General features: G+C 37.7%; 1 protein-coding gene and 3 pseudogenes across 1 annotated transcript; all 4 read right to left on the bottom strand.

Moving 5' to 3' along the window:
- Positions 1–1,311: 1,311 nt before the first annotated feature.
- Positions 1,312–2,702, bottom strand: LOC132179682 (phloretin 4'-O-glucosyltransferase-like; annotated as a pseudogene).
- A 2,848-nt stretch (positions 2,703–5,550) lies between these two features.
- Positions 5,551–6,624, bottom strand: LOC132178378 (phloretin 4'-O-glucosyltransferase-like; annotated as a pseudogene).
- Positions 6,625–9,173: 2,549 nt separating this feature from the next.
- Positions 9,174–10,573, bottom strand: LOC132179851 (phloretin 4'-O-glucosyltransferase-like; annotated as a pseudogene).
- Positions 10,574–13,970: 3,397 nt separating this feature from the next.
- On the bottom strand, positions 13,971–15,374 carry LOC132178377 (phloretin 4'-O-glucosyltransferase-like). Its single transcript, XM_059590820.1, has one exon. The coding sequence runs from the start codon at positions 15,372–15,374 to the stop codon at positions 13,971–13,973; it is 1,404 nt and encodes a 467-aa protein (XP_059446803.1).
- Positions 15,375–16,204: the final 830 nt, after the last annotated feature.

The following is a 16,204-nucleotide window of genomic DNA, read 5'->3' as shown; positions in this document are numbered from 1 at the left end:
GAGAGTGTAGGGAAAATAAATGAGGAGGGAAGAATAAAAAGAGGAAAAAAGTTGAGGGAAAATAAGAAGAGGGAAACATTTCAAAATTCTGTCCATTTTTTTTTTGACACACTATTTTTAGCATGTCAGAAAATTCTTCTGACATGCCAATTGGACACGTTAGAATTTAAAAATTCTGACGCTCCAATTTGGCGCGTCAGAAGACGTAAAAAAATTCTGACGTGCTATTTTTAGCATGTCAGAAAAATATTTTTCTGACGTGACATTTTTTGCTACGTCAGAAAATAGTAACATGACAAAAATCATGTACTGTTTGCCACGTTAGAAAATAATAATTTTTTTGTAGTGACTCATTGATGTATTATGACATCGTTGAACACTTCATTGCTACACCATAGACTTTTATTGATTATATCATTCTCACCGGTCGCTTATGAGAGCCCTCTTATCCCCTGCTACGAGAATTCATGCATCCCTTGATTTAGTTGCAAGCTTTGTTGCCCTAATAGCCGTTGGTACATTACATTGGTATGAGTACTGGACTTAACTCTCTTTTAAATTAATTTAAATAAACAAAACTTATTTCCCCAAAATTGAAACAATGTATATGGGTGCAAGTTTAATTAGTTACCTAAATAAAAGGTGCAAGTCTAAATTGTTCTCGGCTCTCATGAAGACTTAAATTTCTTGCAAACTAGATTGTAGGAACTCAACATTAAAAAAGTGACATGTATCTTTTTAATAACATGTTCTTCTGACATATTAAACAACACATGTCATTGTTTTAGAGGTTAAATTGTTGGAGTTTGTATAATTCAGCTTGTCTATTTCATGAAAATCACGAGGTAGATTGTACCGAGTGACGTACTTTCTAAGTTACAAATGTACACCAAAAAATTCGTCTGAAAAGGAAAAAAAATAAACAAAATTGCAAGGCAAAAGTGAAAAACAAGAATCAATAATGCACAAGCCATTTTTTTTTTAGCACAAACTATAATATCATTGTTTGAAGTGGTATGATATTTTTCGTTTTGAGCCTTTAACTTGGGGGCATTAACGCGCACAATTTTGTTATTGAATAAACTATTTAGAAAGAGCATAATTTATATAAGCACAACCCTTTCTCACACTCAGGAGTCAAGACAATGTGAGATGCCACACAAACCTTTTCAAGCCTAGCCTGACAACGATTTTTTAGGGAGTTTTTTGCTTTAGCAAAAGCATTAACAAACGAGTTAAACACAAAATATTTTTAAAACTTTTATTTAAAAGCACAAAAAAAGAAAAAAGAAAAAAAGAAAGGTATTATTTTTAACAACCATCTTGTGTAATCTCATCGACAAAAGCTTTAAGATTGTTATACGAAGAACCGCCTTCCCTGGCAGCCTCGCCAGCCAAAGCCTTCCATTTCATGGCATTCCTTCTAATATCTTCCCCTCTCCCTCCTTCTCCGATAACCAATTCCAAGCATCTCTTGATCTCATCACCTTCCACAATTCCATCCTCATTTTTACAGTCACCCTCACTCCCGTCTTCCACACGTCCTCGATCAGCTTCGCGTTTGTCCCTTGATCTGACCACTGGGGGAATGCCACGACAGGCACTCCACAACCTAAACTCTCCAAAGTTGAATTCCACCCGCAATGCGTCACAAAGCATCCCAACGAGGGGTGCGACAAAACCTCCACTTGACAACACCATGGCACTATCATTCCCTTTTGCTCCAATTCCCCTTTACAACTCATGAATTTCTCTTCTCCATTTTCGTTAGCTCTTGTGACCCACAAGAATGGGCGGCCGCAACCCAACAATCCACGAGCAACTTCCTCCGTCTGCCGCTTCGTTAACTCCGACACGGTCCCAAACGACACGTAAATAACAGATGATTTGGGCTTGGAGTTGAGCCATTCAATGTAGTCCTTTGAGCTTTGGAAAAGATCTCCTCCAAAAGAATTATCCGATGGATCTTTCCCATCCAAAAAAGCAGACGGAATCAGCGGCCCAATTCCGATCAAATTGAACTTTTCGATCGCTCTTAACGCCTCAGGCTCCAGTGCATCAAAGGTGTTCACTAGAATTCTCGGCTTGCTTTCTTTTTCAAGCGCTTCAAGTTGCTCTTGAAACGTCGGGAGCGCAACAGCATACAAATTTGAAGCAAGCAGAAAGGAGGGCAGGTCACGGCTAGTGAGCGATGGTAGTCCCGGCAATTGTATCGAACATGAGGGGTCATTGCTGTTGTTCCTGATGACGTCACCATACCCATTGAAGTAGTAGTAGTATATGTCCAAAACCGTGGCGGGTTGAATCCAAAGGAGGGCTGATGGGAGGTGAAGTTCACGTGCCACTTCCGCCGCCCATGGGAGTAGGAGCGTGTAGACCAAGCCCGTAAACGGGCAACCCTCGTCTGCGCTGGACACAATAAGTTGAGTGAGAGTTTTGGAGCCAGAGCGTCTAAGCTCCGAAATGTAGTGCTCGACGTCATCGCCAGGTTTAACCCCGTTGTCATAGCCATCAGAGAAGGTGGCGAATGACAACCCGTCGAACGTGGGGGTTTTGGTCATTCGGCGCCGGGCGGAGACGCTGGTGGCGAAGGTGACGTGGGCTCCCAAGCGAATGAGGCGCTTGGCGAATTGGAGGCCGGGATTTATATGGCCTTGCACAGGGAATGTAACGAGAAGGAAGCGGCGGTGCACCATGATCGTCGTGGACTGCTCTCTGCAATTAATGGGAATACATTTGATCATGCGGTACGAGTCAATTTATGGGACATGCAATCTCAAGCGGATCGAAATATGCACAGTTTTTCAAAACAAAATCCTACCAAACCACCCAAAAACAAAATATTCATAACCACAAAATATATATACATCAAAATAATAATTAAGATATATGTAGCATTTATGACGTTTGAGATGACGATTTGGAGGGGGCGGTGACCTGTAATATATTGTTGTCTATACGAGAGGGCCAAGGACTGCCTTGGGTTGATCATGCATGCACGTGATCTGCTCAAGGAGTTGCATCTATGGCACTGGTTTCGGTTGGCCGGGACCCGAAATTCCAAATTTATCCAACAAGTACTTCGATTATTTCACATGATCACGTTTTAATTTGTCACTTTATTAAGCAAGGATTTGATGGCTTTCATTTCGACGAGGATGTTTGGTTTTTATAGTTTTACTCTCGGGCGGCCATTTTTGATCTAGATTTCGTATAATTTTTTTAGATTATTTTATGCATCAAAATGTTTAAAAAATGATATTCATTAAAAATATAGCATGTTATCGAGATAATTAAAAAGAATTTTCTTCTCAAAATGCCTCATTTTAACTTTTGTAGGGACCATTTTTCTTCTTTATAAAAAAAAAAAAAAAAAATTGGTTCAAAGTTTTTTTACAACATAAAAAGTAAAAATATGACAAAAATATATTGATTTCTTAACTGTAACATTCCACATTTTTAATTTATAATATTTTCAAACGTTGCAATAACTAAAAATAGCAAAAATTACATAATTTAAAAATCTACTATTTCTTGAAAATTTTAAAGATCTAAAAAAAAGTTATAAAAGAAGCTTTAACAAGACAATTTATTTATTAGTACTTGTGAGTTGTGAGTGAATGAACCCAGAGAAGAGAGAGAGAGAGAGAGAGAAAATACTCAATGTTTAAGTCCTGATTAGATAAAATTGATTAGATATAAAATGCTTAAATCAAGTTAAATCAAGTTATCTACATGATGCCTCGAAAGAGAAATATCCAGAGTGTAGAATGTGTAACCATTATTGCCGGTGCCGGCAGGATTATTTAATGCACTTTAAATCACCATTATTATCTTTAATCTAACAATAGATGTGGGCCGAATGGCCGATTCGAGTTGGATTGGATGTCATGTAATACGAGGACAGGTGGATATTTTCTGATTGGGCACCTGTCAGGATATCCTGACTAGGTACCTAAACGCTTGTCCAAACAGTTTAAGCTCATTTATGTTTTCATATGAACGGTCGTATTTCGTTCGTTTCTCCTAATTTCCATGTGTGTCTAAAGCAATTAGGGATTTTTCTCGTCCATGTTTAAATCTTCAAAGTGATTTAGCTTGTTGGGTGTAGAACAATTCAATTAATTATTCAGAGTTTACCAGTTTGCCTATACGTTAGGAAGGTGTATATAACCTTGTGTTTTGCTGAATTTAGAATATATATGTATCAAAACATACATCTTAAGACTTAAGGCTTATCCTGTAAACATGGATAGAGGCAGAGTTTAGTATGGACAGAAGCCAAGAGCCAATAAATTGTGTTGTTAGAGGCCGATATGCAAAAAAAATTCCTTCAATTTTTTTTCCTTATGAGTTGGCCGGGGATGGCCATGGCCTATATATATGAACCACCCCCTAGCTTCCTCCGTCTCTGCTTATAACACTCCTAAAATGAACTAACTAGTAATTAATTTAGTCTGCTTCTTGAACATATTTACCACATAAATAAATTTCAAGAAATTTCTTTAAACTATTAATTATGATCAATGAAAATTAAATACTTTTTTCTATTCGATGTAGGGAGGGGGGGAAAAGAAATTACCAGAAAATAAAAAAACAAATGTGACATAGTCTTCATAAGAACAGCCGGGAATGGATAAAATAAATGATATGGCCTATCAAACGAATGGATACTGCCAGTGAAGGTGGTTAAATATGACAACGTTCCATAAACAGAACAAAACCCATAAGAGTTACCAATACAAGCATCAGTAGTCGGTACAAGAAATCAAACCCAACCTTAAGTAGTGTAGAGAGAGGGAAAACTCTGCCAAAAATTGAAAAATAGCCGAGTAAAAAGAACTTGCCAAAAAAAGAAACACAAAGAACAGAAAAATACAACGAAAAATAAAGAAACATCAAATAAAATCATCGAATAGCAACACCGGTGGTGGACAAGGCAGAGGAAGGCGGCTTGGGCCAGTGCGTGGAAGCCAATTGTTGGCACGTGAAGACTACGCGACGGCAGTGGTTGTCGAAAGCTATTGAAACGCCACAAGAGGTCGGCGACAGCGGTGAGGGGTAGAAGAAGGCTAGCTGTATGTGTTGAGTAGGGCGTTCGACGCTTCGGCGCGTGTTAGACACATGCCCATAAGTAAGATCTACTTGCGGCGCATGTGGTACACTCGCTAGCACGTGGTAGCCAGATGGAGACACGGAGACATGACCGACTTAAATACTTGCATAGAGAAAAATAATAAAGAAGAGAGAAAGAAAAAAAAATATGAAGAAGATGAATGAAGAACAAAACCCTTCAAGCCAAATTAAAGCAAATGTCCACTTCTTAGCATTCCTTCTCATTTCTTCCCCTCTCTTTCCACTACCTCCAACAACCAATTCCAAGCACCTCTTCTTGATCTCATCACCTTTAACAATCCCATCCTTAATTGCAGTCACCCTCACACCCGTCTTCCACACTTCTTCGACCAGCTTCGCATTTGTTCATTGATCCGACCATTGAGGGAATGCCACATGTGGCACCCCACAAATCAAACTCTCTAAAGTTGAATTCTATCCACAATGTGCCACAAAGCATCCCAACGAGGGGTGCGACAAAACCTCCACTTGAGAACACCACGGCACTATCATTCCCTTTTCTTCCAATTCCTCCTTACAGCTCAATTTATCTTCTTCCTTCTCTTCTTCTTCATTTTCCTTAGCTTTTATGACCCACAAGAAGGGGTGGCCGGACTCCAATAATCAGCGTGCAATTTCCTCCATTTGTTGCTTGGATAACACCAATAAGCTCCCGAACGACGTGTATACAACGGATGATTTGGGGTTGGAGTTGAGCCATTCGATGTAGTCCTTAGAGCTTTGGAAAAGGTCTCCTCCAAAAGAATTATCCAATGGATCTTTTCCATCCAAAAAAATAGACGGAATTAGCGGCCCAATTCCAATCAAATTGAGGTTTTTGATCGCTCTTAACGCCCCGAGCTCCAGTGCATCAAAGGTGTTCACTAGTATTCTGGGATTGTCTTGCCTTTCAAGTGCTTCAAGTTGCTCTTGCAATATTGCGACTGCAAAAGCATACATATTTGGCGCAGCCAAATAAAAGAGAAGGTCACAACTAGCGAGAAATGGTAGGCCCGGTAATTCTATCGAGAATGATGGGTCATTGTTGTTGTTCCTGATGACATCACCATAACCATTGAAGTAGTAGTAGCATACGTCCAAAACAGTGGCGGGTTGAATCCAAAGAAGCGCAGATGGAAGGTGAAGTGCACACACCACATTGACAGCCCAAGGGATAAGCGGTGTGCAAACTATGCAAGTGAAACTACGGCCCCCGTTTGCGGCGGAAAGGATAAGATCAGTGAGAGCTTGGGAGCCGCGGCGCTTGACCTCGGATACACGGTGGTCCATATTATCAATATCGGGTTTAGTCCTGTCGTCGTAGCCATCAGAGAAGGTGGCGAAGGACAATCCGTCAGGAATAGGGGTTTTAGTCATGCGATGATGGCCGAAGACGGTGGTGGTGAAGGTGACACATGCTCCCAAGAGCAGGAGACGCTTGGCGAATTGGAGGGAAGGATTGATATGGCCTTGTGCGGGTAATGTAACGAGGAGGAAGTTAGGATGCATGCACCATGATCGAGCTTTGTGAATATGTGATTTTTCTTTTCGAGAGGACGAGAAATGGGTCTTATGTTAACATATTAATTTGTAGCTATTGTGGTCGGCAACTAAAGACGAGGATTAAATAAAATCAAAATAAGTTGCAGCTACCGATAAACAAATTCAAAGGACAACACATGCATAACCATGCATGTTGACCAAGTATTCACGACGTGTTGTTAAGAATGTTTCACTGTAATTAATTCAAACTTCTATAAATGAAAGCCAATGAGTTAATTAGGTTTGGTTTACCAAACATGCATAGTGTACATGTTCTTATAGTAGCGTCATAAAATATTCGAGTTCGGATGTTCTTTGGGTGAGGAAATGGCCAAAGTACTTTGAAGGAATTAATTAGTTGCATTTGGATTTGTGGAAGTGGCTGTTGTTATGATTGTAAAAGAATAAAAGTTACAAATTTATAATTGATGACATACATAAAGCTTTCTTTTTTATCTCAAATAAAATACAAGATTATTTTTTTTTCTAATTCAGGAACTCACTATTGAAATTATAATGAAAGAAAAGATGAAAGTCACCTTTGGCATAAACAAGTTAATGTTAACAAGGGAAAACAATATTATATCCTAGGTTTTATTTCACTTGTAAGAGCAGTCCCAATAGATTAGTCATCTTCAATTTTTAGCTAAAAAAAAAAAACTCATCCATCAGTTTAATTATGTAAACCAAAATACAAAATCCGTACATGAGTTCATGTACAGTGTCACATGAATGCATTCACTAAGAGAATATTGTCTCCGCTAATGATGCTACCAATAGCGGCGACATCCGGGTGTTGCTACTAATGAAATGAGAAAATAAAAAATATATATATTAAAATATATTTTAGGTTTTATTATATATAATTATAGATGGGCTATTTATTAAGAAGCCCATCATGAGAGGAGTTCAGTGGCTAATTCTCCTGTAGGATTCAGAGATTAGCATACTTTTTTTTTTTTTTTAGTTGAAAAAGTTAGATTGAGAAATGAAAGACTAGTTGTCACGAAAACCACCATCTCAAATTCTGCATCCACATTGTCTATACATGGGGAGTTGGGAGGATATATGGTAAGTAGCTTTCTCCAAAGCTTCATTAATGAAAGACTGCCCTAAATTGTTGTACGTTGTAATATAAAAAATTAAGACCCTTTTCAACTACAATTCTCCAATATATCAAAAGAGCCCCTTCCTAGCTATCATATCTTTAATTTCCATCCTGTGATGACTGAGGATTAACCACATATCCTACCCTTGTTAAAAAGTCCCCCAAGCAAAACTTTAAGTTCAAAAATATCCTAGTTCAAAAACTTCAGTTAGAATTTCAACCACTTGATGCAGCAAAATTATCATCCAAACCTGTAAATCTGAAGACCTTTTTACAGATCATAGAGTAAAATTAAATCTCATGAACCATCCTAATCTTAACCATTAGTGTAAATGGATCTCATGTTGATGATACTTATCATGCATCTTATCTCAATTTCCAGAAACCCAATGTAGATGCCAAACCGAAAAGGCCATGAATGGAATATTTCATTTCATCCAAAAGCCAAAACTCAAATACACTGAACATAATGGCTTGAGTCCTGAGTTGCAGATGTGCTGATAATATAATCTTTCCTAAGAAGATGTGCTGGTATCATTATTTAATTAGTTGTCTCCTTTCTCGATCGTTCATCAACCAAAATTTAAGCCTTTTTTTTTTTAATAAATAATTTTCGGTCTTAATAAGAGCGTACAAAATTAGGGATTCAAAATTCTTTCTTTACAAACTTGACTATATAATTATAGCGTTATTACACTGACATCATAAGAGCGACATAATCATGTAAAAAAATGGGACTAAAACATGTCGTATGATGATCTCAAATTCAAAATTTGAATTTCTAAAAAACATTAATATACCTAAATGCTTATATATAGACCTAGCTATTCAAACTCATTAGAAACATCAAATAAGCATCGGGTTCTTGACGGTTACTACACCCTAAATATTATGAATGTAGAAAGAGGCTGAATTTTTTTTCTCCGTTTTCTGAGTGTGTTCATGAACGTACGTTCAGTTCCTTACACAATCACAAAATATATAGCGAGCCCATTGATTTTTTTTTTTTGACATGTCGCACAAGAGGGGGGAGGGAGATTCGAACTAATGACCTCTGCTTCATTAGGCGTGGTCCTAACTAATTGAGCTACCTCTTAGGGACACGAACCCATTGATTTGATTTCACTGCATGCGGACCGGTCATAAAGTCATTACTTATACATTAATCACAAATTAACCTGAACCTATTGATGGTGTATGCTGGATTGTTCTAGTCAATTAATAACATTTTGATCAATAGTTTGTAATTAATATGGAAATTGAAAAGTGACATCGATCGTCATATATATGTTACCTCACCATATATGCTACAAAATATAATATTACTTGTGTATGTAAACAGACCAAAGGAAAAATAAATAAATAAAATAAAATAAAGAAGGAACAAAACCCTTCAAGGATTCAAGCCTTAATTAGCAAATGTTTTCAGTCCTCCAATCTCATCCACAAAAGATTTAAGATTCTTATACGAAGAGCCACCGTCCTTGGAAGCTTCCCTAGCCAAATCCTTCCATTTCGTAGCATTCCTTCTCATTTCTTCCCCTTTCTGATCTCTACTTCTAATAACCAATTCCAAGCACCTCTTGATCTCATTACCTTCCACAATCCCATCCTCATTTGCAGTCACCTTCACTCCTGTCTTCCACGCGTGTTCGATCAACTTCGCATTTGTCCCTTGATCCGACCACATGGGGAATGCCACGACAGGCACCCCAGAAACCAAACTCTCCGAAGTTGAATCCCACCCACAATGTGTCACAAAACATCCCAACGAGGGGTGCAACAAAACCTCCACCTAAGAACACCATGGCACTATCATTCCATTTTCTTCCAATTCCTGGCCTCCGTACATCTCAATTTATCTTCTTCCTTCTCTTCTTCATTTTCCTTAGCTCTTATGACCCATAAGAAGGGGCAGTAAATCCAACAATCCGCGTGCAATCTCCTCGTTTCATTGCTTTGTTAACACCACCAAGCTCCCGAACGACACGTAAATAATGGATGATTCAGGCCTGGAATCGAGCCATTCGATGTAGTCCTTGGAGCTTTGGAAAAGATCCCCCCACAAAAGAAGTATCGGATGGATCTCTTCCATCCAAAAAAGTAGATGGAATCAACGGTCGAACCACAATCAAATTATATTCTTTGATCACTCTTAAGGCCTCGGCCTCTAGTGCATCAAAAGTATTCACTAGTATTCTGGGATTGTCTTGCCTTTCAAGTGCTTCAAATTGCTTTTGCAATGTTGGGGCTTGCAAAAGCATACATATTTGAAGCAAGCAAAAAGGAGGGAAGGTCACGGCAAGTGAGCAATGGCAGCCCCGGTAATTGTATCGAACATGAGGGGTCATTGCTGTTGTTTGTGATGACATCACCGTAACCATTGAAGTAGTAGTAGTATATGTTGAAAACTGTGGCGGGTTGAATCCAAAGAAGCGCCAATGAAAGGTGAAGTTCTCGAGCTATGTCGGCTGCCCAGGGAATGAGCTTTGTGCAAACTAAGCACGTGAAACTACGGCCCTTGTTTGCGGTGGAAAGAATAAGATCGGTGAGAGCTTGGGAGCTGCGGCGCTTGAGCTCGGACATGCAGTAGTGGTCCATGTCAAAATCGGGTTGAAACCCGTCGGAGAAGGTGGCGAAAGACAATCCATCAAGAGGAGGGGTCTTGTTCATGCGACGGTGGACGAAGACGGTGGTGGCGAAGGTGACACGTGCTCACAAATGAAGGAGACACTTGGCGAATTGGAGGGAAGGATTGATATGGCCTTGTGCGGGAAATGTTACGAGGAGGACGTGAGGATGCACCATGATGGATGGCTAAGCTTGGCGATCTGGTGTGGTAGGAATCCAATGTGGTGGACTTAAATTGAAGATTGGATCGTATGACGTTTGTGGTGACGATTTGGAGGAGGAGCTTTTGAATCTTTTATTTGTAATTTCTCGTTCGTATGACGAATTAATGGGTCAAACTTGCATGGATGGTCTTATTAGCATACTTATGATTATTAGTGATGACCATCAAGGACGGATTTAGGGGATAGGGAGTGGTCCTACCGCCCTAGTTCCCCCAAATTACAAGAAAAAAAAAAATTTAAGGTTTTTTTTTTTGTCAATCGGTCCCTCCCAAAAAAATTTTGATTCTTAGTCCCTTCCTAAATTTAAAGCTGGCTCAATCCCTGAATTGACCATAATGTCATAGTTAATGTTATATTTATTTATTTTTAATAGCTATTTAAAAAAAAAAAAAAAAAACTCATATCCACATCAACATATGTCATTGCTGATAAATATATATCAACGATGATAATGATGTATATATTTTGTAGGAATCATGTGCAATTAATATGATCATTTCGTATCTTATCACTAGTCACTTCTTGTCGTGTTAAAACCAAAAAATTATAGCTTTATTATTAATAATAATGTAAAAATAGTTGGTGAATGTGATTTATTATAATAATCTATTGGTGTGTATATATATATATATATTGTAGGAATCATGTTCAATTAATATGATCATTTCGTATCTTATCACGGGTCACTTCTTGTCGTGTTAAAACCAAAAAATTATAGCTTTATTATCCATAATAATGTAAAAGTAGTTGTGAGTGTGATTTATTATAATAATCTATATATATATATATATATATTGTAGGAATCATCTTCAATTAATATGATCATTTCGTATCTTATCATCGGTCACTTCTTGCCGTGTTAAAACCAAAAAATTATAGCTTTATTATCCATAATAATGTAAAAATAGTTGGTGAATGTGATTTATTATAATAATCTATATATATATTGCAGGAATCATGTTCAATTAATATGATAATTTCGTATCTTATTACCGGTCACTTCTTGCCGTGTTAAAACGAAAAAATTATAGCTTTATTATCCATAATAATGTAAAAATAGTTGGTGAATGTGATTTATTATAATAATCTATTGGTGTAGATTAACATCTCATTTTGAAATTATCATTGTTAATGTGATCGATGAAGTGTTTAATTTGTATACATATATTTATAATAATGCTTATATAATATAGGATAAAAATTTCTTTAAAATCGGTACGAAAGAAATATCCTCCAACTCATATAAAATAGTGTTAAGTTTCTATAAATATTTAAAATGCACATTAAATTCTTAATCTAATTAAATTTAATGTATCTTTTAAATGTTTATAGACACTTGACACTATTTATGGGTTAAAGGATATTTCCTCCGGACCAATTAGAAGGAAATTTCTACCCTGTAATATATTGGTCTAGCTCATGAAATCATAATCTATTGAAACATGCAAGAAAATGCTGCTCCCTATAACCCGGTAGTAATCAACAAATGTCAAACGGACAAAAGTAGTGGCCGGACCAATATGTATAGAATTTTACGTTTTGCTTTGCTTGCAAGCTACTGGAAAGATTAAAGCTAATTATTATATTGTCATTTGTTGAAATAATATTGTGACTTTCATTAATCATTCATGGGATGGAGGAATTTTTTCCATCTCATTAATTAATATCACAGATACAGTTAGGGGGGTTTTCCCCATCCAATCCCTATCTACAACTAGTTTTGATGCCCCCCTTAGCTAAACCAAGAGCAGTAGCATTTGCATTTCGGTCGGTTGACGTGAAGAAGATAACTCCTGGGCCCTTCTGAATTCTTCCGTAGCCTCACTATGCTATCAGGGTGAGCAAACACTAGTACTGCATCGTGGACAAAAGCATTCCTCCGGAACCATGTCTTCCTGGCTGTACGTATGAACGTAGTGAGAGTCTCCTAGCCGTACGTGATTTATTAGGACGTCCTCAGCCACATGAAGAAAGTCCGGTCCAATTAAGGTGACAAAATTTCTGAATGGATCTCTCACTCGATCCCCACACATCTCTCACAGAGGAGCAATCCCACAGTAGTATGTGATAATTAAATAGTTTCAGCTTCAAGAGTACACATGGGACATGAAGGGTCTGTTACTAGCTACTTTACGCTTGAGCAGCTTATCTTTTGTTGTGAGAAGGTTGTGGCACGCCCTCCACATCAAATTTTATTAATAGGGCCTAATCTAAGGATTATGTTTAAGGATTATATATATATATATATATAGTTGTAGGCTTGTCGATCTTACAAAGTTAAGGTCTTATATCGGTTTGTAAGTATTCCTAGTGTCTATAATCTCCGAATATCTTTTAATAGTGATTTTCGGAGTTTGACTGCCTCATAGAGATTTTACTTTTAGATCGATTTCTAAAAAGTTTCCTCTTCACCACAAAAATATTCGTGTCTACCTGCTTTATTGCGATAAATTGTGATAAACACATATTTAGAGTTGGCATAGCGTTTTACAATACTAATAAAAAAAGTAGCTGATTATAAGATAATTATTGACTTTCTGACCAAACAAGTAGACAGATATGACCTCAATTGGACAAGGTAAAATTTGTTCTCTTAAAGAAATATAACGATTTGAAAGTAAAAATTAACCTTTTGGATTTATATGAGCTTATAATAAGAAAAATTTAATAGTTAATTTTTACTGTCACATCATTATAATTGTATAACAGTTGTATAAGAGTCTATTAAATAACATATCTCATGTTCATTTAGTGTCATATTTCAGATATGTTATATCCCACAAAATACTCATAATCGATAAGTTTATCTCATATCATTTGTCATAATCAAAGTTTTTTCTCACGATGTAGGGATACATTAGTCATATGTGCGTAGAAATTTATGCAATCAATTATAGAAAATATTTCTATCATTTTTCAAGTCAAAAAGAAAAAAAGAAATGGGTAGCTTTACTTTAAACCTTTGAACTATCACGCAATTTGACAAGCCTCCCAAAACTTCAAAATCACTCAATTTGAGCCCCTGGAATTTTAATTTTAGTTAATATGAGCCCATCCGTCAGATTTTTAAAAATTAAAATTTTACTCTTAAATTTTTTAATTTTGCCCTCCAAACTCTGTTTACCCCTAAATTTTTTAATTTTACCTCCAAAACTCCAAATGCTAGTTCCACCCCTAGTTCTAGTTAATAACATTTTGAATAGTTTGTAATATAGAAATTGAAGAGTGACATCGTCATATGATACGTAACCATGCTACAGAATATAATAATACTTGTGTATGTAAACAGAACAAAGAAAAAAACAAAACAAAAAATAAAGAAGGAACAAAACCCTTCAAGGCTTCAAGCCTTAAGCAAATGTTTTCAGTCCTTCTCCAATCTCATCCACAAAAGATTTAAGATTCTCATAGGAAGAGCCACCTTCCTTGGAAGCCTTCCTAGCCAAATCCTTCCATTTCTTAGCATTCCTTCTCATTTCTTCCCCTTTCCGATCTCCAACTCCAATAACCAATTCCAAGCACCTCTTGATCTCATCAGCTTCAACAATTCCATCCTCATTTGCAGTCACCCTCACTCCCGTCTTCCACACGTCTTCGATCAGCTTTGCATTTGTCCCTTGATCCGACCACTGGGGAAACGCCACGACAGGCACCTCAGAAACCAAACTCTCCAAAGTTGAATTCCACCCACAATGCGTCACAAAGCATCCCAACGAGGGGTGCGACAAAACCTCCACCTGAGAACACCACGACACGATCATTCCCTTTTCTTCCAATTCCTCCTTATAGCTCAATTTATCTTCTTCCTTCTCTTCTTCATTTTCCTTAGCTCTTATGACCCACAAGAAGGGGCGGCCGGATTCCAATAATGCGCTTGCAATCTCCTCCTTTTGTTGCTTTGTTAACACCGTCAAGCTCCCAAACGACACGTAAATAACGGATGATTTGGGCTTGGAGTTGAGCCATTCGATGTAGTCCTTGGAGGTTTGGAAAAGATCCCCCCCAAAAGAAGTGTCGGATGGATCTCTTCCATCCAAAAAAGCAGATGGAATCAACGGTCCAACTGCAATCAAATTATATCCTTTGATCGCTCTTAAGGTCTCGGCCTCTAATGCATCGAAAGTATTCACTAGTATTCTGGGATTGTCTTGCCTTTCAAGTGCTTCAAATTGCTCTTGCAATGCTGGGACTGTCAAAGCATACATATTTGGAGCAAGCAAAAAGGACGGAAGGTCACGGCTAGCGAGCAATGGCAGCCCCGGTAATTTTATTGAGCATGAGGGGTCATTGTTGTTGTTCCTGATGACATCACCGTAACCATTGAAGTAGTAGTAGTATATGTTGAAAACCGTGGCAGGTTGAATCCAAAGAAGCGTTGATGGAAGGTGAAATTCACGAGCAACGTCGGCGGCCCAGGGGATGAATGTTGTGCAAACTAAGCACGTGAAACATCGGCCGTCGTTTGCGGTGGAAAGAATAAGATCGGTAAGAGCTTCGGAGCCGCAGCGCTTGAGCTCGGACGTGTAGTGGTCCATGTCAAAATCGGGTGGAACCCCGTCGTCGTAGCCGTCAGAGAAGGTGGCGAAGGACAATCCGTCAGGAGTAGGGGTCTTGGTGATGCAACGGTGGGCAAAGACGGTGGTGACGAAGGTGACACGTGCTCCCAAGAGAAGGAGACGCTTGGCGAATTGGAGGGAAGGATTGATATGGCCTTGCGCGGGAAATGTTACGAGGATGACTTGAGGATGCACCATGATGGATGGCTAAGCTTGGCGATCTGATGTTGTAGGAGTCCAATGTGTGTGGACTTAAATAGAAGATTGGATCAGTTCGATGGTATATACGATGAGTAGTGATATTTGGCCCACCGGCATGCTTGAATAGTAAGTACGATAGTGTTAAAATATTATTAATATTTGAACAGTAAAAAAATAATATTTTATTACCGACGTACTTACTGTTCAAGCACGCCGGTGGGCCAAATATCACTACTCATAACGTTTGTGGTGACGATTTGGAGGAGCCACCTTCGAATCTTTGATTTGTAGTTTCTCGTGAAAAGATTAGAATTTTATGTTTTACTTTGCTTGCAAGCTAGTGAAAAGATTAAATCTAATTATTATATTGTTAGGACAAAATGTCAAATGTAAGTGAGTGCGTACGTAGGTTAATGTACCCTTTTTTTTGTTTTTTAATCGGTGAATGTTCTATTGTTGGCAATCACAAGTAAATGGTTAATAAACCGGGAAAAATATAAATAAATTAAAAATAAAAAACCCAACCTAACAGGCGTTTGTGAATTACAATATTGTTTAAAAAAATACTAAAATAGCACACTAAACTATCAAAATGTATCAAAAATACAACTTATTTTTTTTATCTTTATACATAAAAAGAGCCAATGCGCAACACAAAACAATGAATTTTGTTCGATATTGAAATTCCCTTTAGCCCTTCAATTGTTCGTCGAGACTCTCGATGACTTAACGAGGAATCACGTACTTAAAAAAAAAAAAAAAAGAAAGAAGGAATCACGTGTAATTTTGTCATGCCGCATTGGACAATATTTTGTTTGGGTGATGAA

Source organism: Corylus avellana, chromosome ca4 (genome assembly GCF_901000735.1).
Source record: "Corylus avellana chromosome ca4, CavTom2PMs-1.0".
NCBI lineage: Eukaryota > Viridiplantae > Streptophyta > Magnoliopsida > Fagales > Betulaceae > Corylus > Corylus avellana.
Note: the sequence above shows the minus strand (reverse complement) of the source record. Positions and strands in the feature narration are given on the sequence as shown.

Excerpts from the sequence above, each read along its gene's own strand:
- LOC132178377 (XM_059590820.1), bottom strand. The coding sequence starts at position 15,374 with ATGGTGCATCCTCAAGTCATCCTCGTAACATTTCCCGCGCAAGGCCAT.